Source organism: Camelus bactrianus, chromosome 9 (assembly GCF_048773025.1).
Source record: "Camelus bactrianus isolate YW-2024 breed Bactrian camel chromosome 9, ASM4877302v1, whole genome shotgun sequence".
NCBI classification, from domain to species: Eukaryota; Metazoa; Chordata; class Mammalia; order Artiodactyla; family Camelidae; genus Camelus; species Camelus bactrianus.
The window spans coordinates 76,879,580-76,896,791 of NC_133547.1; the positions used below are offsets into that span (position 1 = coordinate 76,879,580).

Sequence of the window (17,212 nt, forward strand, 5' to 3'; positions counted from 1 at the left end):
AATGTCAAGGATATTATTAGCTGTGATTTGCATTTATGAAGGAAGGAATGGAGGCAAATAAAACGGCCCCTTAGACTCGCAGAAAGAAAGACTCTGCTGGACCAGCCCACCCCCGAGGACAGGGAAGCTTCCTTGAAGGAAGGTATTCCTACAGGCAGCTGTCTACAGACCGCCCCCACCCCCTTCCCCACCTCCCTTTTGGGCTGGAAGAGTGAGGGCAGCCTCCTCTGTGAATTACATCCAGGAGGAGCCAGGAACAGCCAGCAGGGGGAGGAATTGACCAGCAGAAGAGGAGGAAGTCTTGGCAAGCTTGAAATACTACAGTGAAATTTGTCATAAAATCCATGTAAATCAGGAGGAGAAGGTGTTCTAAAGTGTGTAAGGAGTTCATAAAAATGAATCCGGATTTGCTATTTCTGAGTTCAGCGATGCTCCTCCCTCCCAGCCATTCACTGGCCGCTGTGGAATCCTTCAGCTGCCTCTGAGCTTGGCCCGCGCTCTGAGCAAGACACGGAGGCCAGGCGCCTACAGGGACTCAAGACAACGGAAAAGACCCATGTTCCAGTGTTTGAAGTGAAATAAACAGGAAACTTTGATATGTAAAAGTTAGCTGTTTGCGTCGGTTTCATTTAATTCAAGGGGGGAAGAAAAGCTCAAATTGACTTTTACTTTTGATTCAGTGAATGGGGAATAAGTGGATAAGATTTTCTCTGTTTTGAAAATTGGATGTTCCTCCATCCCCTGACCTCAGAGTTGCCTCACCTTTGCAGGAATGTAGAGGGGGACATGCGAGCTGTCTGGGAGGCAGGTCCCTGGGCTGGTCTGAGCCTTGCCTGGAGCCAGTCGTGGAAAGCCCTCTGACCCTCAGCCTTGTCTGTAAAATGGGGTTTAGGGGGGAGTTTCCCCTCTTACATGAGGCAGTGATGTGACAGGTTGGGGAGGGGGTGGCTGTGCAAAGCACATGATGTGAGCTGTCACTGATGGAGGGGGACCATGCCCAGGCCCAACTGGGAGGGGGCAGTGCCCTTTAATGGGGGCAGAGGGAATGTTGGTCCGCCAGGGTTCCCTCTGCAGGCGCGGTGGGAGCGGCAGTTGAATGGGGCAGTTGGAGAGGCGGGCTCCAGGCAGGAGGGACAGGGCAGTGAATCTGGGTCCCTGGAGAGAAGGAGACCCAAGCAACCACAGGCAACCCTCTCTGAGCCCCATGACTTCTGGCCCCTCCTCCTCTCCCTCCCGCCCTAAGGACGAGAGCATTTCCTGCGCAGGTAAACTCCTCTCTGTAGCGATCATTCCCTGGTTTGTCCCAGGACAGGCTGTGATGGGCAACACCACATCAAGTGTGGCTGCCCGTGAGGGAGGAAGCAGAGACCTGGGGCCCCAGAGCCCAGGGGAGGCTGGGCATGGCCATTTTGGGAGCCCCCTGCTCCATGTTGTTAAAAACTGTAATGTCAAGACAGGATTTCCAAATCTGATATACAAAAGCCTAAGTAAATGAATGAATGCCCTGTCAGACACACACACACACAGAGTACTGTTCACGATTTAATCACACGATTAATTTTTTTAAAGAGCTTGAATTCATGGTGCACTCCTGTGTGGTACACACAGGTGTAAAATGGGAGTTCTCATCTTTCTTCAATCTCGTCGGAGAATCCCTGTAACTGAGCAGGCGCCCTCTCTTGGAGACTCCATCACAGATCACTGTTTGGGGCCCCCTCCCCTTTCTGCACCCCAGGTCACGTGTGCTCTCACCTGCACCTGCTTACTTCTGCCCTCTCTCCCCTCCCTTCTCCCTCTCCCACACCAGCTCTATATCACTCATGGGACCATCGCCCTGGTCTGGCTGCCCACCGGGGTGTGGGGACAGCTGGACTGGACAGACAGGAGAGGTGAGGGGCAGGGGCTGAGAAATGCTTCCCATAGCTTCTCCTCCAAGCAGAGGCCAGACAGAGCCTGGAGGAAGGGGCCGTGGGAGGGCGGGGGAGGGCATGAGTCCTGCAGATATTGGGTGGCCTTAAATTAAGAATGGATTTGTTAAGAGAGGAACAGTGGCCATAATCTCTTATCCTAGAAGGATTTCATGCTTAGGAGTGCAACTGCATTTGGTTGATGCAGGGGAGTCCTAGGGACGGATTTCCATTGTGGGCACCAAGGGAAATGGAGAATCTGATTCTCAAACAAGATATGGTTAATAGGTACTTTTCTGGGTTAGAGAAGCAGGCATGGATCAGAGTTGAGTGAAGTGGGTAGATATGGAAAATGTTTCTTCTTGAAATGCCCTCAAGGTAGCTTTCGTCCTCCCTTTTTGGAGACAGAAAAGATAGAGAAAAATGAAACTACCGTAAGGAAAACAGCAGTGCAGGTGTGATGATAAACACTAAGTCACCCAGAGCCCAGAGTCAGGGAGACAGTAAGGATTGGTGGGGATTGTGGCAAACGAAACCACGCTGTGCCCTGCCAAAGAAGCCTTGACGCACTCTGTGTGAGCTGATTGTAGCTCGTGGGCCTACAGAGCTCCCGATTTTTGACAAAAGCCAGAGGATTTTTTTTCTTTTAACGTGATTATCTTCTAATTTTTAAATGTTTTCCACAAATTCAAAAAATTAAAAAAAAAAACAAACTGAGCAGGCCAAATACAATGGACCTGCAAGGTATGTATAGTCCATGATCTATCAGTTCGTATCCTCTGCTCTAAAATGAGAGCTTCCCGCTTCTGCCTTTTCTGGTCTATTGAGGTCAGGTGAGGACCACCCTGCCCGCCAGCAGAGGGATGCGTCAGAGGCTTGCTTCCACCTCCTGCCAACCCTCAGCTGCTCTCAGTGGAACCAGGCAGGCCAGGAGCAGAGTCAGGACTCTGACCTGTCAGGTCCTCACATTTTTCCAGCTCTCATCAGCGGTCCCCCACCTCCAGCCCGTGACTGCCAGCAACCAGATTTCTCACTCCAGGCAGCTCCTCACTCCTGGCAGAGGATGGCATGACAGACGGGATAGAGATGTTAGCCAAAGCAGACTTCCTGATTTAAAAATTCTCGTTCTCCCCCTCGGGGGCTGCCAAATTTAGCAAAGTGCCATTCCAGCTGCAGCGTTTCCAAGTGGTCTTAGGTAATCAAAATTCTGCGTTCCCTGTGGCGTGCCCCAGGAAATCACCCTTCTGCACTCTGATTACCCGAACCTGGCCAGGGAGGCCTGGTGTCCTGTGCTTGGCATTTTGGAGTCCATACCCCTTAAGACAAGCTGATGACAGCTCGCCACCAGGACTCTTTGCCATTAGAGGAGTGAGGAAAATTCTAGAAGTCATAGGAGGATTCTCTAGGGACGGGAGGCCTGTCCTCTCAGAAGGAGGCAGCACTCGGGACGTTTAGCCTGAACAAGAGAGGCATCGCAAACAGGTGGCTGGGGATGAGCAGAGGGACATGGCAGTTGTCTGCACGTGAAGAGAGCATGCATGCTGTCTGCCTGGCCCCGGATACCAGAGCGACTGTGGCCAGCACATGGCTCTCAGTTTCACAGTAGAACAATTCATCCCCTTTAGGGCTGTTTCTTTTTAAAAAAAAGTTTTAACTTTTTATTTTGAAATGATTTCAAGCCTCTGGAAAAGGAACCAGAATGACACTCAGAAATCCTAACTACCCTTCATTCTGATTTATAAATTGGCATTTTTTGCCACGCTTGCTTTAACATTCTCTCTCTAAGCAAACTTATTTTTCTGGCAAATCTGGGAGTGAATGGCAGACATTTTCCTCCATTACCTCTAAATACTGCAGTATGTATCTCCTAAAGATAAGTATGTTCTCTTATATAATCATAATAATCAAAATTATAAAGGCTCAAATTGTACAAGGATCAAAATCAGGAAATTTTACTTTGATACAATGCTCTTCCATAACCTACAGTCCACATTCAGATTTCCTCACTCATCCCAGTAACACCCTTATTTTACCCCTCGCCCAGGATTCAATGCAGGCTGTATATTGCTTTCAGCTGTCAGTCTCTTTAGTTGCCTTTAACCTAGAATGTCTCTTTGCCTTTCTGTGTCTTTCATGATGCTAACATTTTTGAAAAGCACAGCTAGTGGTTTTGTAGGATGTTCCTCTGGCTTTGTCTGATATTTCCTCGTGACACGGTTCAGGTTGTCCATTGGCTGCAGAAATACTGCATGAGGGCTGTCTTGACGAGAAGGACTGGGGTCTGTGGCCAAACTTGTTGAACCACAGTCTGTTTGGCCAGAAGGAAATTCTCACCCAAGACACTGAGTTTGCCACTTCTGGTGTCTTCTTGGATTCTCTGGTTCTGTCTCCCCAAAATAGTTTCGGTTGAGTTTCAGAATCGTAGTGAGCTCTTTCATAATAGTCTTTCCAATAATCTGCCCTCCCCGCTCTGCTTTACTCAGACTAATCTCCTGTGCAGCCCTCAGGGCACTGCAGGCAGGGAAGTGGCCCCGAGGCTGCGGAAGCCGAGGGCAGCTGTGTGGGGATCAGAGCGTGGCTGTCGGCCCATGCTGTGGCAGTACCAGGGAGGATGGGGACAGGCTCTGCGTCCAAGGCTGTGCTTGCGTCTAGGTTTCCCTCCTCCTGCCTCTCTGGCCAGAGCTGGATTGCATATATTCAGGGAGCTAACGACCCATCCAAGGGTGAGAGGCCAATTTCTTTAATTTTCTCGGTCCAAGCATCCCTGCAGCGGCTATCGGCCCACCACTGCCCTCTTGCAGCAAATCCCAAGAAGTCAGGAGGGCATGGTGCTTTGGGGAGAGGAAGCCGCGAAGGGCATTCTGGTAAACGGACATTGGAGGTCTTGTGGGGAAGGCTCTCTGGGGCTCTTTTGCCCAGGGTTGGGCCTGTGTGGGGGCCAGCAGGCTGCTGTCTACATCAGCAGGAGCAGATCTAAAGCCCTTCACCACCTTTCCCATGCTTGTGGCTCTTGACTCTCCTGCCCAAGCCTCATGCGCATGGTTCCCTTAAGAGCCTCACTATGCAGGTATCACCACACCCAGCCTCAGCTGAGCATCCCCCCTGGGCTTTCAAATTCTCCTCCTCTCCTCTTCCAACCATATAGCTCTGACCTCACTTCTCATAACAAGTCCTCCCTAACCCCATCCTCTTCCCAGACCGCCCTGATCTGTCCCTCCTTAGAACTTGGGTAGCACAGGAGATCTGCAGTACGCTGACATGCTGAGCACACACAGCCCGGGCCCAGGGTTTACATTCTCAAATACATGATTCCATGTCATAATGGCCGGGGGCGATCCCCGGGTAACTTCCAGATTCCATTCCTCCACCCGCCAGAGGTAACCATCATCTTGAAATTGGCCTATATCTTTCCAATTCATTTTTTAAAAATAAACTTTACTTTTAAAAAGTTTTAGATTTACAGGAAAGGTGTGGAAAGAGTACAGAGGGGTTCCTCTGTTATTAACATATCAGTGTGGTGTAGGTGTCACAATTAATGAGTAAATTATGATACGTCATTATTACCTAACATCCGTATTTTATCCAGCTTTCCTTAGTTTTCACCTAATGTCCCCTTTTCTGTTGCAGGTTCCCATCCGAGATACCACATTACATTTAGTCGTCAAAGTCTCCTAGGGCTTCTCTTGGCTGTGACACTCTCTCAGACTTTCCTTGTTTTTGTTTGTATTGTTTGTTTGCTGAGGGGGAGGTAATTAGGTTTCTTCATTGATTTCCGCTTGGAGCAGTTACCGGGGATTGAACCCGGGACCTCTCGGATGCTGAGCATGCACTCTGCCACTTGAGCTATACACTTCCCCCTTGACTTTCCTTGTTTTTGATGACCTTGACAGTTTTGGGGAGGACTGGTCAAGTGGTTTGTAGAATGTAGCTCCGCTGGGATTTGTCTGATGTTTTTCTCATGATCAGACTGGGGTTAATGAGTTTTGGGGAGGGAGGACCACAGAGGTGAAGTGCCCATCTCATCCCATCACCTCAAGGGTACATCCTATCAACAAGACTCACTGCTGATGCTGACCTTGGTCCCCTGGCCGAGGTAACGTCCGTCAGGCCTCTCCACTGTAGTTGTTCCTTTCCCCGCTTCCATCTTGTGCTGTGCTCCTGGAAGCACTGTGTTCTGGCTGATGGTGTTATTTCCCACAGGGCTACGTGTCAGTTTGATGCTGTGATGTACATATATTGGGATCAAATTAAGTAACTGGCTGGTGGATGCTGAAAACTAGGTTTCTCACTTTCGGGGTGGGAGTTTACAGATAAGCAAGGGGAGGAGGCCAGAATTATGATAATCACAGCAGTGGATTACAGTTGGAGAATCAGTGGGAACTCATGTTTAGTTCAAAATAGATTCAGATGCCTCCATAAAGAAAAACATGTAGGTATGTCTCTGTATACTAGCTGCTCTGTCAGCTGAGAGGGCTGGAAGCCACAACATCCCCATAACAGAACACACCCAGTGTCCAGAGCTTGGTTTCTAATATCATTCCCCAATCAAAGGAATCAGGGCTACTTGGAGAAATGAGACGTTACTACAAATATATTGATCGACAAATGAATATATTACTGTTTTGCAAGATGTGAACTTTATACATATGGTTATCAGAGTGAATACAATTTCCTACAACTTTTTTTTGTCTCAATTTACAATGTTCACATAGGTTGATGTGTGGATTTAATTCGTTCTTTTTAACTGTTGAATAGTAATATGCTGTATTCAGATTATACAATTGGTCCATTTTCCTATTGATGGATGTTTAAGATGTTGCAAACAGAGCTGCTACACATATTCCTGTGGAGGGGGCTGAATGATATTTTGTGCATGAGAGTCTATCCTCTGTGGATTGGTTGCTTGAGTTTTTCTATATGGTATTTTTATTGAAGTATAGTCAGTTTACAATGTGTCAATTTCTGGTTACAGTGTAATTTTTCAGTTATACATGTACATACATGTGTATATTTCTTTTCATATTCTTCTTCATTATAGGTTACCACAAGATACTGAATACAGTTCTCTGTGCTACACAGAAGAAACTTGTACTATAACTCAATAAACAAATGTTAAAAAGAAAATGAGATGATAAAAAGCATGACCCATGAATGAAATGTTAGTAAGTAGGAATTAACATTAAAGTTTTGTGCTGTCAAGAGGATGGAGATAAAGCCATAGTTTGAACTAAAAAAAAAAAGAAGAAGAAGAAACTTGTTGTTTATCTATTTTATATACAGTGTTAGTATCTGCAAATCTCGAACTCCCAACTTATCCCTTCCGACCTCGTTTCCCCAACTCTGGTAACGATAAGTTTGTTTTCCATGTCTGTGAGTCTGTTTCTGTTTTGTAAATAAGTCTTTTTTTTTTAGATTCCACATAGGAGTGATATTATATGGTATTTTTTCTTTCTCTTTCTGGCTTACTTCACTTAGTATGACAATCTCCAGGTCCATCCATGTTGCTGCAAATGGCATTATTTTATTCTGAGTAGTATTCCATTGTATAAATAAACCACAACTTCTTTATCCTGTCATCTGTTGATGGACATTTAGGTTGTTTCCATGTCTTGGCTGTTGTAAATAGTGCTGCTATGAACATTGGGGTTTGTGTATCTTTTCGAATAGAGTTCCCTCCCAACATACACCCAGGAGTGGGATTGCTGGATTGTATGGTAAGTCTATTTTCAGTCTTTTGAGGAATCTCCTTACTGTGCTTGAGTTTTTCTAGATCTAGATCTAGAACTTCAGCGTTGCCATGAGTGAGTATGGGAGAGGAGAGGCTAGGAGATGTAGGGGAGAGTTTGTGAGGACAATGAGAGGAAGCATGCAAAATTAGGGGGTGTGTGTGACTCTGTGTGTGACTCCTTGAACAGGTGGAATTTGTTCAGAGCGTGTATATACCTTAGGGAGAGAATGACTGACCGTGGCAGTAAGATAATCTTCAACTTAATCACAGAACAGCAAATTGTTTATAAAGTAGTTGTCTAAATTACACTTCTGCCAACAGGGTTTAAATCTACTGTGCTCCATGTATATGCCAAGACTTACAATTTCCAGGCTTTTTAATATTGCCAATCTGAAGAATGAGAAATAGCTCTTTTTGTGATCGTGGTTTTAATTCACACGTCCTTGATACTCAAAGGTTGAGCATGTTTGTGAGTTCATTTGGCTCATCTGTGAATTATATCTTTTGTCCACTTTTCTAATTGATTGTCTATACTTTTGTTATTGGTGTATTGAACATTCTTTGTAAATTTTGTATACTAATTCTTTATAGTTAAATGACTCACATTTATACCAGCATGTTGCTTCTCTTCTTAATGTAAAAAATTTTTTTTTTGAGTTTCCACAACTTATTGATAAGTGAGAAAAGTAAGATGCATGTGATATCATCCAATTTTATAAGAAGTGATAAGTCAAAATACGCATGAAAAAAAATTCAAAACAAGATAAGCAAAGAAATTAAAGTATCCGATATCTAACAGCTTCTAACCACCTCCAGTCCCTCCACTGTGGCATGGAGCTCTCCATGTCTTCCCTTGGTTCTTTTTCAGGGGAAGGTAATTAGGTTTATTTCTTTACTTATTTATTGGAGGTACTGGGGCTTGAACCCAGGACCTCTTGCATGCTAAGTACACGCTCTGCCACTAAGCTATACCCTCCCCCTTCCCTTGGTTTCGATAATGGCCTCCTGACTGATGTCACATTCCTTCCCTCCTCTCCCGGGCCCTCACCTTACTCCAAGTCTGATCTTTTATTTTTTCTTTATTTTTAATGACATTTATCGTTTTCTTTCTAACTTTACATGCACTACATATTCATTGACGACGACTAGAAATGCACCAAAACGAAGTAAAAAATAACAATCACCCATAATCCCCACCAGTCTGATGCATTTCCTCCCAGTGTTTACATTTTTTTTTAATTGAAGCACAATTGACCTTCAGAGATAAAGAGGAATATTGCCAAGGACAGTGTCAGAGGGCATGCTCTGCCTTTGTGCATATGCAGTTGACCCTTGAACAAAGCAGGGGTTAGTGGCACTGACCTCCCCCCACAGTCTAAATTCACATCCAGTTGTCCCTTGGTGTCTAAGGGGGATTTGTTCCATGACTTGTGAGATGGTTCTGCATCAGTGGATTCAACCAACCCTGGATCATGTAGAATTTTAGTATTGAAAAAAATCTCTGTATAAGTGGACCCACACAGTTCAAACTGGTGTTGTTCAAGGGCAAACTGTATATACACCATATCTTCTTTCTCCATTCATCCATAGACAGACACTTCGGTTGTTTCCATATTTTGGTTATTGTAAATAAAGCCGCCTCGAACATGAGGGTGCAGATATTTCTTTGAAATTCTGATTTCACTTCCCTTGGATATATACCCAGAAGCAGGATTGCTGAATTATATCGTAGTTCTATTTTTAATTTATTGAGGAAACTCCATATTGTTTCTATAGTAGCTGTACCAATTTACATTCCACTAACAGTGTACAAGGGTTTTCTTTTCTCAATATCCTTGCCAACACTTGTTATGTCTTGTCTTTTTGATGATAGCCATTCTCACAGGTGTGAGGTGATATGAATTCCCCTGATGATTAGCAATATTAGCACCTTTTCATGTACCTTTTAGCCGTTTGTGTATCTTCTTTGGAAAAATATCTATTCAGGTCCTCTGCTCATTTTTTAATTGGATTGTTTTTTATTTCTATTGAGTTGTATGAGTTCCTTATATATTTTGCCTATTAACCACTTATCAAATACACGATTTTCAAATATTTTCTCCTATTCCTCAGGTTACCTTTTAATTTTATTGATTGTTTATTTTGCTGTGCAGAAGATTTTTAGTTTGATGTAGTTCCACTTAATTATTTTCACTTCTTATTTGCTTTTTGATGTCATGTTTAAAAAATAGGTGCTAAGATCAATGTTGAGGAGTTTTTCCTTATGTTTTCTTCTAGGAGTTTTACGGTTTCCGTTCTTAGGATTTAAGTCTTTAATCCATTTTGAGTTAATTTTGTGAGTGGTATAAGATAGGAGTCCAATTTTATTCTTCTGCATGTGATTATCCAGTTCTTCCAACACCATTTTTGAAGAGACTATCCTTTCCCCATTGAGTATTCTTGACTCCTTTGTCAAATATTAGTTGACTGTGTAAGTGAGGATTTATATCTTGGTTCTCAATTATGTTTTTGGTCTATGTTTTAATTACTATAGCTTTGTAGTATACTTTGAAATCAGGAAGTGCCTCCAGTTTTGTTCCTCTTTCTCAGAATTGCTCTGTCTATTCAGGGTCTTTTGTGGTTTCATATAAATTTTAGGATTTTTTTCTATTTCTGTGAAAAATTCCACTGGAATTCTGAAAGGGATTGCACTGAATCTATAGACGGCTTTGGGTAGTATGGACATTTTTAACAATATTAATTTTTCTGATTAATGAACACAGGATATCTTTTCATTTGTTTGCATCTTCTTAAGTTTCTTTCCTCCAAGACTTATAGTTTTCAGTGTACAGAACTTTTACCTCCTTTGTTAAATTTTTCATAAGTATTTTTATTGTTTTTGATGCTACCATGAATAGATTGTTTTCTTTCTTTTTCAAATATCTTGTTTTAGTGTATGGAAACACAGCTGATTTCTATATGTTGATTTTTTATTTTACAGCATTACTAAATTCATTGATTAGTGCTAATAGTTCTTTTGGCAGAGCCTTCAGGATTTTCTATATGTAAGGTCATATCATCTACAGAGACAATTTTACTTATTCCTTTCTAATTTGGGTGCCTTTATTTCCTTTTCTTGCCTAATTGCTATGGCTAAGACTTCCAGTACCATGTTGAACAAAAGTGGTGAGAGTGAGCATCCTTGTCTTCCTGATGTTAGATGAGACTCTTTCAATCTTTCATCACTGAGTGTGAATTTTACGTGTGGGTTTGTCATGTATGGCCTTTATTATGTTGAGGTATATTCCTTCTATACTTAATTTGTTGAGCTTATTTATTTTTTTAACATGAATGGGTGTTGTATTTGGTTAAATTTTTTTGCTACATCTATCAAGATGATCGTATGACTTTATTTCTCATTCTGTTAATGTGATGTATTAATTTATTGATTTGTGTATGTCAAACCATCCTTGCATCCCAGGGATAAATCCTTCTTGATCATGGCATATGATCCTTTTAATGTGCTGTTGAATTCAGCTTGCTAGTATTTTCTTGATATTATTTGCACCTATATTTATTAAGGATCCTGATCTGTAGTTTTCTTTTCTTGAAGCATCTTTGTCTGGCTTTGATATCAGGGTAATGCTGGCCTCATAAAATGAGTTTGGGAGGTGTTCCTCCTCTTTAATTTTTTGGAAGGGTCTGAGAAAAACTGTCACTAACTCTCCTTTAAATATTTGGTAGAATTCACTAAGGAAACCATCTGGTTTGGGGATTTTCTTTCTTGAGAAACTTTTGATTACTGATTTAATCTCCTTACTCATAATTGGTTTCTTCAGATTTCCTATTTCTTTATGATTCAGTCCTAGTAAGTTGTATGTTTCTCTGAATTTATCCATTTCTTCTTTGTTATCCAATTTTTTGGTGTACAGTTGTTCCCAGTAGACTGTTATGATCCTTTGTATTTCTGCAGTGTCAGTTGTAATGCCTACCCTTTCTTTTCTCATTTTATTTATTGGAGTATTCTTTCTTGTTTTCTTAGATTAAATAAAGATTTGTCAACTTTGTTTATCTTTTAAAAAAACAGCTCTTACTTTCATTGTCCCTTTCTATCATTTTTCAATATTGTATTTCATTTATTTCTGGTCTGATATTTGTTAGTCCTTTCCTTCTGCTAACTTTATTAGGCTTAGTTTGTTTTTCTTTCTTTCTTTCTTTCTTTTTTTTTTTTTTAGTTATTTGATGTGTGAAGTTAGGTTGTTTATTTGAGCTCTTTTTTTTTCCCCTAATATAGGCACTTATCACTATAAACTTTTATCTTGGAACTATTTTTGCTGCATCCCATAGGTTTTGGTATGTTTTGTTTCCATTTTTATTTCTTTAAAGATTTTTTAAAATTTCTCTTTAGATTTCTTCCTTGACCCATTGGTTGTTCAGAAGTGTGTTGTTTAATTTCCACATATTTGTGATTTTTTCATCTTTCCTCTTGCTATTTATTTCCAGTTTCATTCCATTGTGGTCAGAGATACTTGAGATGATGTTAATCTTAAATTTGTTAAGACTTGTTTTGTGGCCTATCATGATACATCCTGGGGAATGTTCCATGTGCATTTGAGGAGAATGTGTATTCTACTGCTGTTAGATGCAATGTTCTGTATATGTTTGTTAGGTCCATTTGGCCTAAAGTAGGACAAATATTTCCTTATTGATGTTTTTGTCTGTATGATCTATCTCATGTTGAAAGTGGGGTATTGAAGTCCTCTACTAGTATTGTATTATCTTTTTCTTCATATCTGTTAGTATTTGCTTAATATATTTTGGTGCTCCAATATTGGGAATATAATCATTATATCTTCTTGAAAAATTGACACCTTTATTGTTATGTAATAACCTTTATCTCCTCTTATAGTTTTGACTTAAGTCTGTTTTCTCTGATATAACAACCCATGCTCTTTTGGTTTCCATTTGCATGGAATATCTTTACATTCCTGCACTTTGAGCCTATATATGTTCACAAGGGTGAAATGAATCTCTTGTAAGTGGCATATAATTGAGTCTTATTTTCAAATCCATCCAGCCACTCTATGCTTTTTGATTGGAGAATTTAATCCATTTACATCTAGGCTAGTTATTGATACAAAAGGACTTACTAATGCCATCTTACTGTCTTCTGACTGTTTTGTAGTTCCTTTATTCCTTTCTTCCTCTCTCGCTGCCTTCTTTCGTGAATTGATTTTCTGTAGTTGTATGCTTTGATTTCCTTCTCTTTATCTTTTGTGAATCTACTGTAGTTTTTGCTCTGTGGTTACCATAAGTTTACATAAAACATCTTATAATAGTCTGCTTTATGCTGATAACAACCTAACTTTTTACATACAAAACCATACCATTTTACTCCTTCCTTTTGTATTTTGATATAATAATTTACCTCCTTTATATTGTGTATTCATTAACAAATTATTTTAGCTATAGTTATTTTTAGTAATCTTGTCCTTTGCCTTTATACTAGAATTGAATGGTTAACATACTATCATATTATAGAATTAGCATATTCTGAATTTGACTATATACTTACCTTTAACAGTACTTTGTGTATTTTCATATGTTTTCAGATTACTAATTAGTATCTTTTACTTTCAGCCTGAAGAACTGCTTTTAGCATTTGTAAGGCAGGTCTAGTGGTGATAAAGTTCCTCAGCTTTTGTCAGGAAACTCTTTATCTCTTCTGCATTTCTGATTAGTATCTTTGCCAGATAGTGTATTCTTGGTTGGCAGTTTTTCCTTAATACTTTGAATATATCATCCCACTCTCCCCTGGCCTGTAAGATTTCTGCTGATAAATCTGCTCTTAGTCTAACAGGGATGCCCTCATAAATATCTAGCTTCTTTTCTCTTGTTGTTTTTAAGATTCTCTCTTTATTTGATTTTTGACAGTTTTATTCAAATATATTTTGGAGAGGCTCTCTTTAAGTTCCATTTGTTTGGTGACCTATGAACTTCATAAATTGGGATATCCAAATCTCTACTCAGATTTGGGAATTCCTCAGTCATTATTTCTTTAAATAAGTTTTCTACCCCATTCTCTCTCTCTTCTCCTTCTGGAACTCCAGTAATTTCAAAATTGTTTCTTTTGATGGTATTCCATAGATTACATAAGCTTTCTTCACTCCTTTTCATTCTTTTTCCTTTGTTCTCCTCTGTCTGGATAATTTCAAAGTTTTTGTTTTCCAACTCACAAATTCTTTCTCCTGTTGATACTCTCTATTACATCTTTCATTTCATTTGTTGTGTTCTTTAGATCCAGCATGTTTGTTTGGGCCTATTTAATGATTTCTGTCTCTTTGTTGAACTTCTCATTTTGTTTATGTATTGTTTTTCCTGATTTAATTGACTCTTCTTCCTGTTTTTTCTTGTAGCTCATTGAGTTTCCTCAAAACAGCTATTTTGAATTCTTTATCTTTTGTCTTTACCTTTTGCAGATCTCTATGTCTTTGGAAATGGTTACTGGAAAATTACTGTTGTCTTCAGTGGTTTCATGGTGTCATGTTTCCTTGATTTCTCATATTCTTTGAAGTTTTGTGTTGCTATCTTCACATTTGAAGTAGGAGTCACCTCCTCCAGTCTTTACTAACTGCCATTGGGAGAGAAATATCTTCTGTCAGCCTTGCTAGGGGTTCTGAGGTTTTCTCAGATCTTCTATGGATTCACCTGCAAAATTGTTATTGTTGGACAGGAGGTAGGTAGGCAAAAATGAGGGATGCATTAGCCATGAAGTTGATGTCACTACTACATATATTCTTGAGTAAGTCTCTTCCCCTCTCTGGGCCTCTCTTCTGTACAATGAGGAGTTTGTAAAAGGTTACATCTGAGGATACTTCCAACCCTGCCATGCCATAGGTTTATTGGCCATTAAAACCTCAATGGGAATTGGTTTATTTTTTGTTTCTAGCTGTAAAAAAATCCAGAGAGAAACCATAGGATGGGAACTCATGTAATTATAATAGTGAGACTTCTCATTGCAAGTGACAGAAACCAACCCAGGATAGTTTAGTTTAAAAAGGAGAATTTATTTACAGGATATAGCAAGCAGAATGTCTTGGAACCCTAGGGCATAAAGCTATGTCTCAGGGAAGAACTGGAACTAGAATAGAAAATCTTTAGGAATTGTTCTCTATTTTTTGGGTTTAGTTTGAATGTAATGGTTGGTTTGTGGACTAGACAGGCACTTCAAAGAGTGTCCTCTCCACCTGGATTATTGGTTTCCCTTTGGGGCAGTGGTCACAGAAGTGGGTGTGGGTTTGTTCAGATGTGTATGGTCCTGAGAGGTGGCCTCATTGAAGTCCTCTGATCCTTGGGTGTGAAGATAGGGGAATGTGGATACACAAACTCCTGGGTATCTGAAAGGATCAAGGAGGAAAAGGGGATATATATGTGTGACAAACTTCATGCTGGGTCACACTAAGACAGATAATTGACCTTCTTGAGGTTCTTTTGCTAGGGCTAGGACTCAGATGTGGCCACGGGCTAGCTCCTGATAGAAAACCTGCAATAGGCTTTTCTGCTCCCAGTAAACCCAAAATGGGAAAGAAAAGGAACAGAATGTCCTTGCTAGTAAGAAAGGCTCATGGTGGAGTTGACAGATGCATAGGGCTTCTGGCCATACTCCCCTATAAATGTGGAAGGTAATTGGTGAAACCAGGTCTGAGTGGTTGGAGAAAGGGAGCTGGGTGAAGTAGGGGCTGCTTGATCCCATTCCAGAGTATCCTCATCTTTCTGCTGCAGAGTGAAGGTCCTTAAGCCAAGAGCCCAGGGTTCTAAACTGCCATCAAGATGGTGGGCGATGTCCCCTACCTTATCTCAGATCTGGATCGGCGAGGCCAGCGGAGATCCTTTGTAGAGAGATATGACCCCAGCCTGAAGACCATGATCCCAGTGAGACCCTATGCAAGGTAAACCATGAAAAGGATTGGAGGGAAGGAGGTAAATTCTTCTATCATGGCTGACTTCAAACTACCAGTGTGATGTCACTGAATGCAAAGTCAGGAAGAGATGCACAATAACAGAGTCTTACTCTATGTGGTATTTCTACCACATAGACTTACAGAATCTACAGATCATAGAAATTAGTAAAATCTAACAAAATAATCTAGCAAGCTATGAGTTTTGAGTGTTTAATGCTTTTATGTTTAACATAATTTATTTACATGTAATTTAATTTTTAATATTGGCTGTGTTCAAGAACTGACCTACAGAATTCCTAAAAATCTAACAGTCAGCTTTCTCAAGCTGGTAGGAGCTGGCCCAGCACACCACTGCTCATGGGACTGATGGATGTGAGTCACGGTCTGGAGGTGGCTGTGGTTGTTGCTGTATTCAAGAATTCCAGTCAGAGACTCGAGGCCATGACCCCAGCATCCTGGGACACTGAGCATCTCATTTGTCTCAGGTTGGCAACCAACCCCGTGGATGATGCAGGGCTGCTCTCCTTTGCCACATTCTCCTGGCTCACGCCAGTGATGGTGAGAGGCTACAAGCACACGCTGACTGTGGACAGCCTGCCCCCATTGTCACCGTATGACTCATCTGACGTCAACACCAAAAGGTACCAGTGTTTGTATGGGTCATGTCTAGAGAGGAGCCTACCTTGGGAAGGGTCCTGCGATCCCTTTCGTGTGCTTCCATTTCCCCGTGCGAAAATGGATGCCCCCGGGTCCTGGTGGCTCTTCTCAGTGGTTTATATCTCAGATGTGGGCTGGGCTGAACTTCCTGGCCCAATGTCTGTGGAGGTGAGGACTGGGGAGAGTTGGTGGGGAGAAAGAGCTGCTTGAGGGCTATGACTGGCGGCTTCAGGACCATTCTGGGCAGGGCTTTGTTTGTAGGAGCACTCCATCAGGACAGGAGTGGCCAGGATCTTACTCTGCTCTGTGCTGGTTGGACCCCACGGGGGCTGCTGCATGCAGTTCCAAGCATTGTGTTTTGTGTCACTTTAAACATTGTCCTTGGGCTTTCATATTAACAAGATGTTTAGGTTGAACTGAATGACAACTGCCGATATTTGACAATTTTGACTTGCAAAAACATAAATTTCATTGGTTCAACCTAATTCATATTCATGATAAAAAGGGAAAAGTGACAGAAGTGGAAGCAGTGGAAATATCCCTACCCTACTGCATCTCGACGCCCCAGAGATCAGCACTGTGACATGTTGGTGTGCATCTGGCCAGAATTTCCTCTTCTCTGATTAAACCCTCTGCTACCATCTTCTGCACATCAATGTTTCTTCCTCCTCCTCCCTACTGACAGGTCATGTTTTTTTCTCTGAAGAAAAAAATAAAGCACACTAACTATTGATTACCATTTTGCTATTTTCAGTTTACAAAGATTTTTCCCACAGCACAAACCCAGCAACTTCATTCTTTCTAACAGCTGCATTGAACTTTGAGGTTCTTGTCCTCAACAACAGGGAAGTGCTCCAAGCCCCTCTCTGTTTGTTCCTTCTGGAGCTCTCCTTCTCTTTGGCCTCATAAGCTTTAAGGGCTGGAAGTGCTAATCATGGCCTTGCAATTGCTTCTGCAATTGTGCGTCCCTTCATCTATGC

At 41.5% G+C, this 17,212-nt stretch overlaps 1 protein-coding gene across 3 annotated transcripts in view; it reads left to right on the top strand.

The window, feature by feature from the left end:
- The first annotated feature begins 15,444 nt into the window (after positions 1–15,444).
- Positions 15,445–17,212, top strand: part of ABCC12 (ATP binding cassette subfamily C member 12) — a 57,144-nt gene continuing 55,376 nt past the window's right edge. For all 3 annotated transcript variants that reach the window (XM_045512987.2, XM_010950200.3, XM_074370801.1), the window contains exons 1-2: positions 15,445–15,563; positions 16,061–16,216. In XM_045512987.2, the coding sequence (XP_045368943.2) occupies positions 15,445–15,563; positions 16,061–16,216 (275 nt within the window). The remainder of the gene's footprint in view (positions 15,564–16,060; positions 16,217–17,212) is intronic.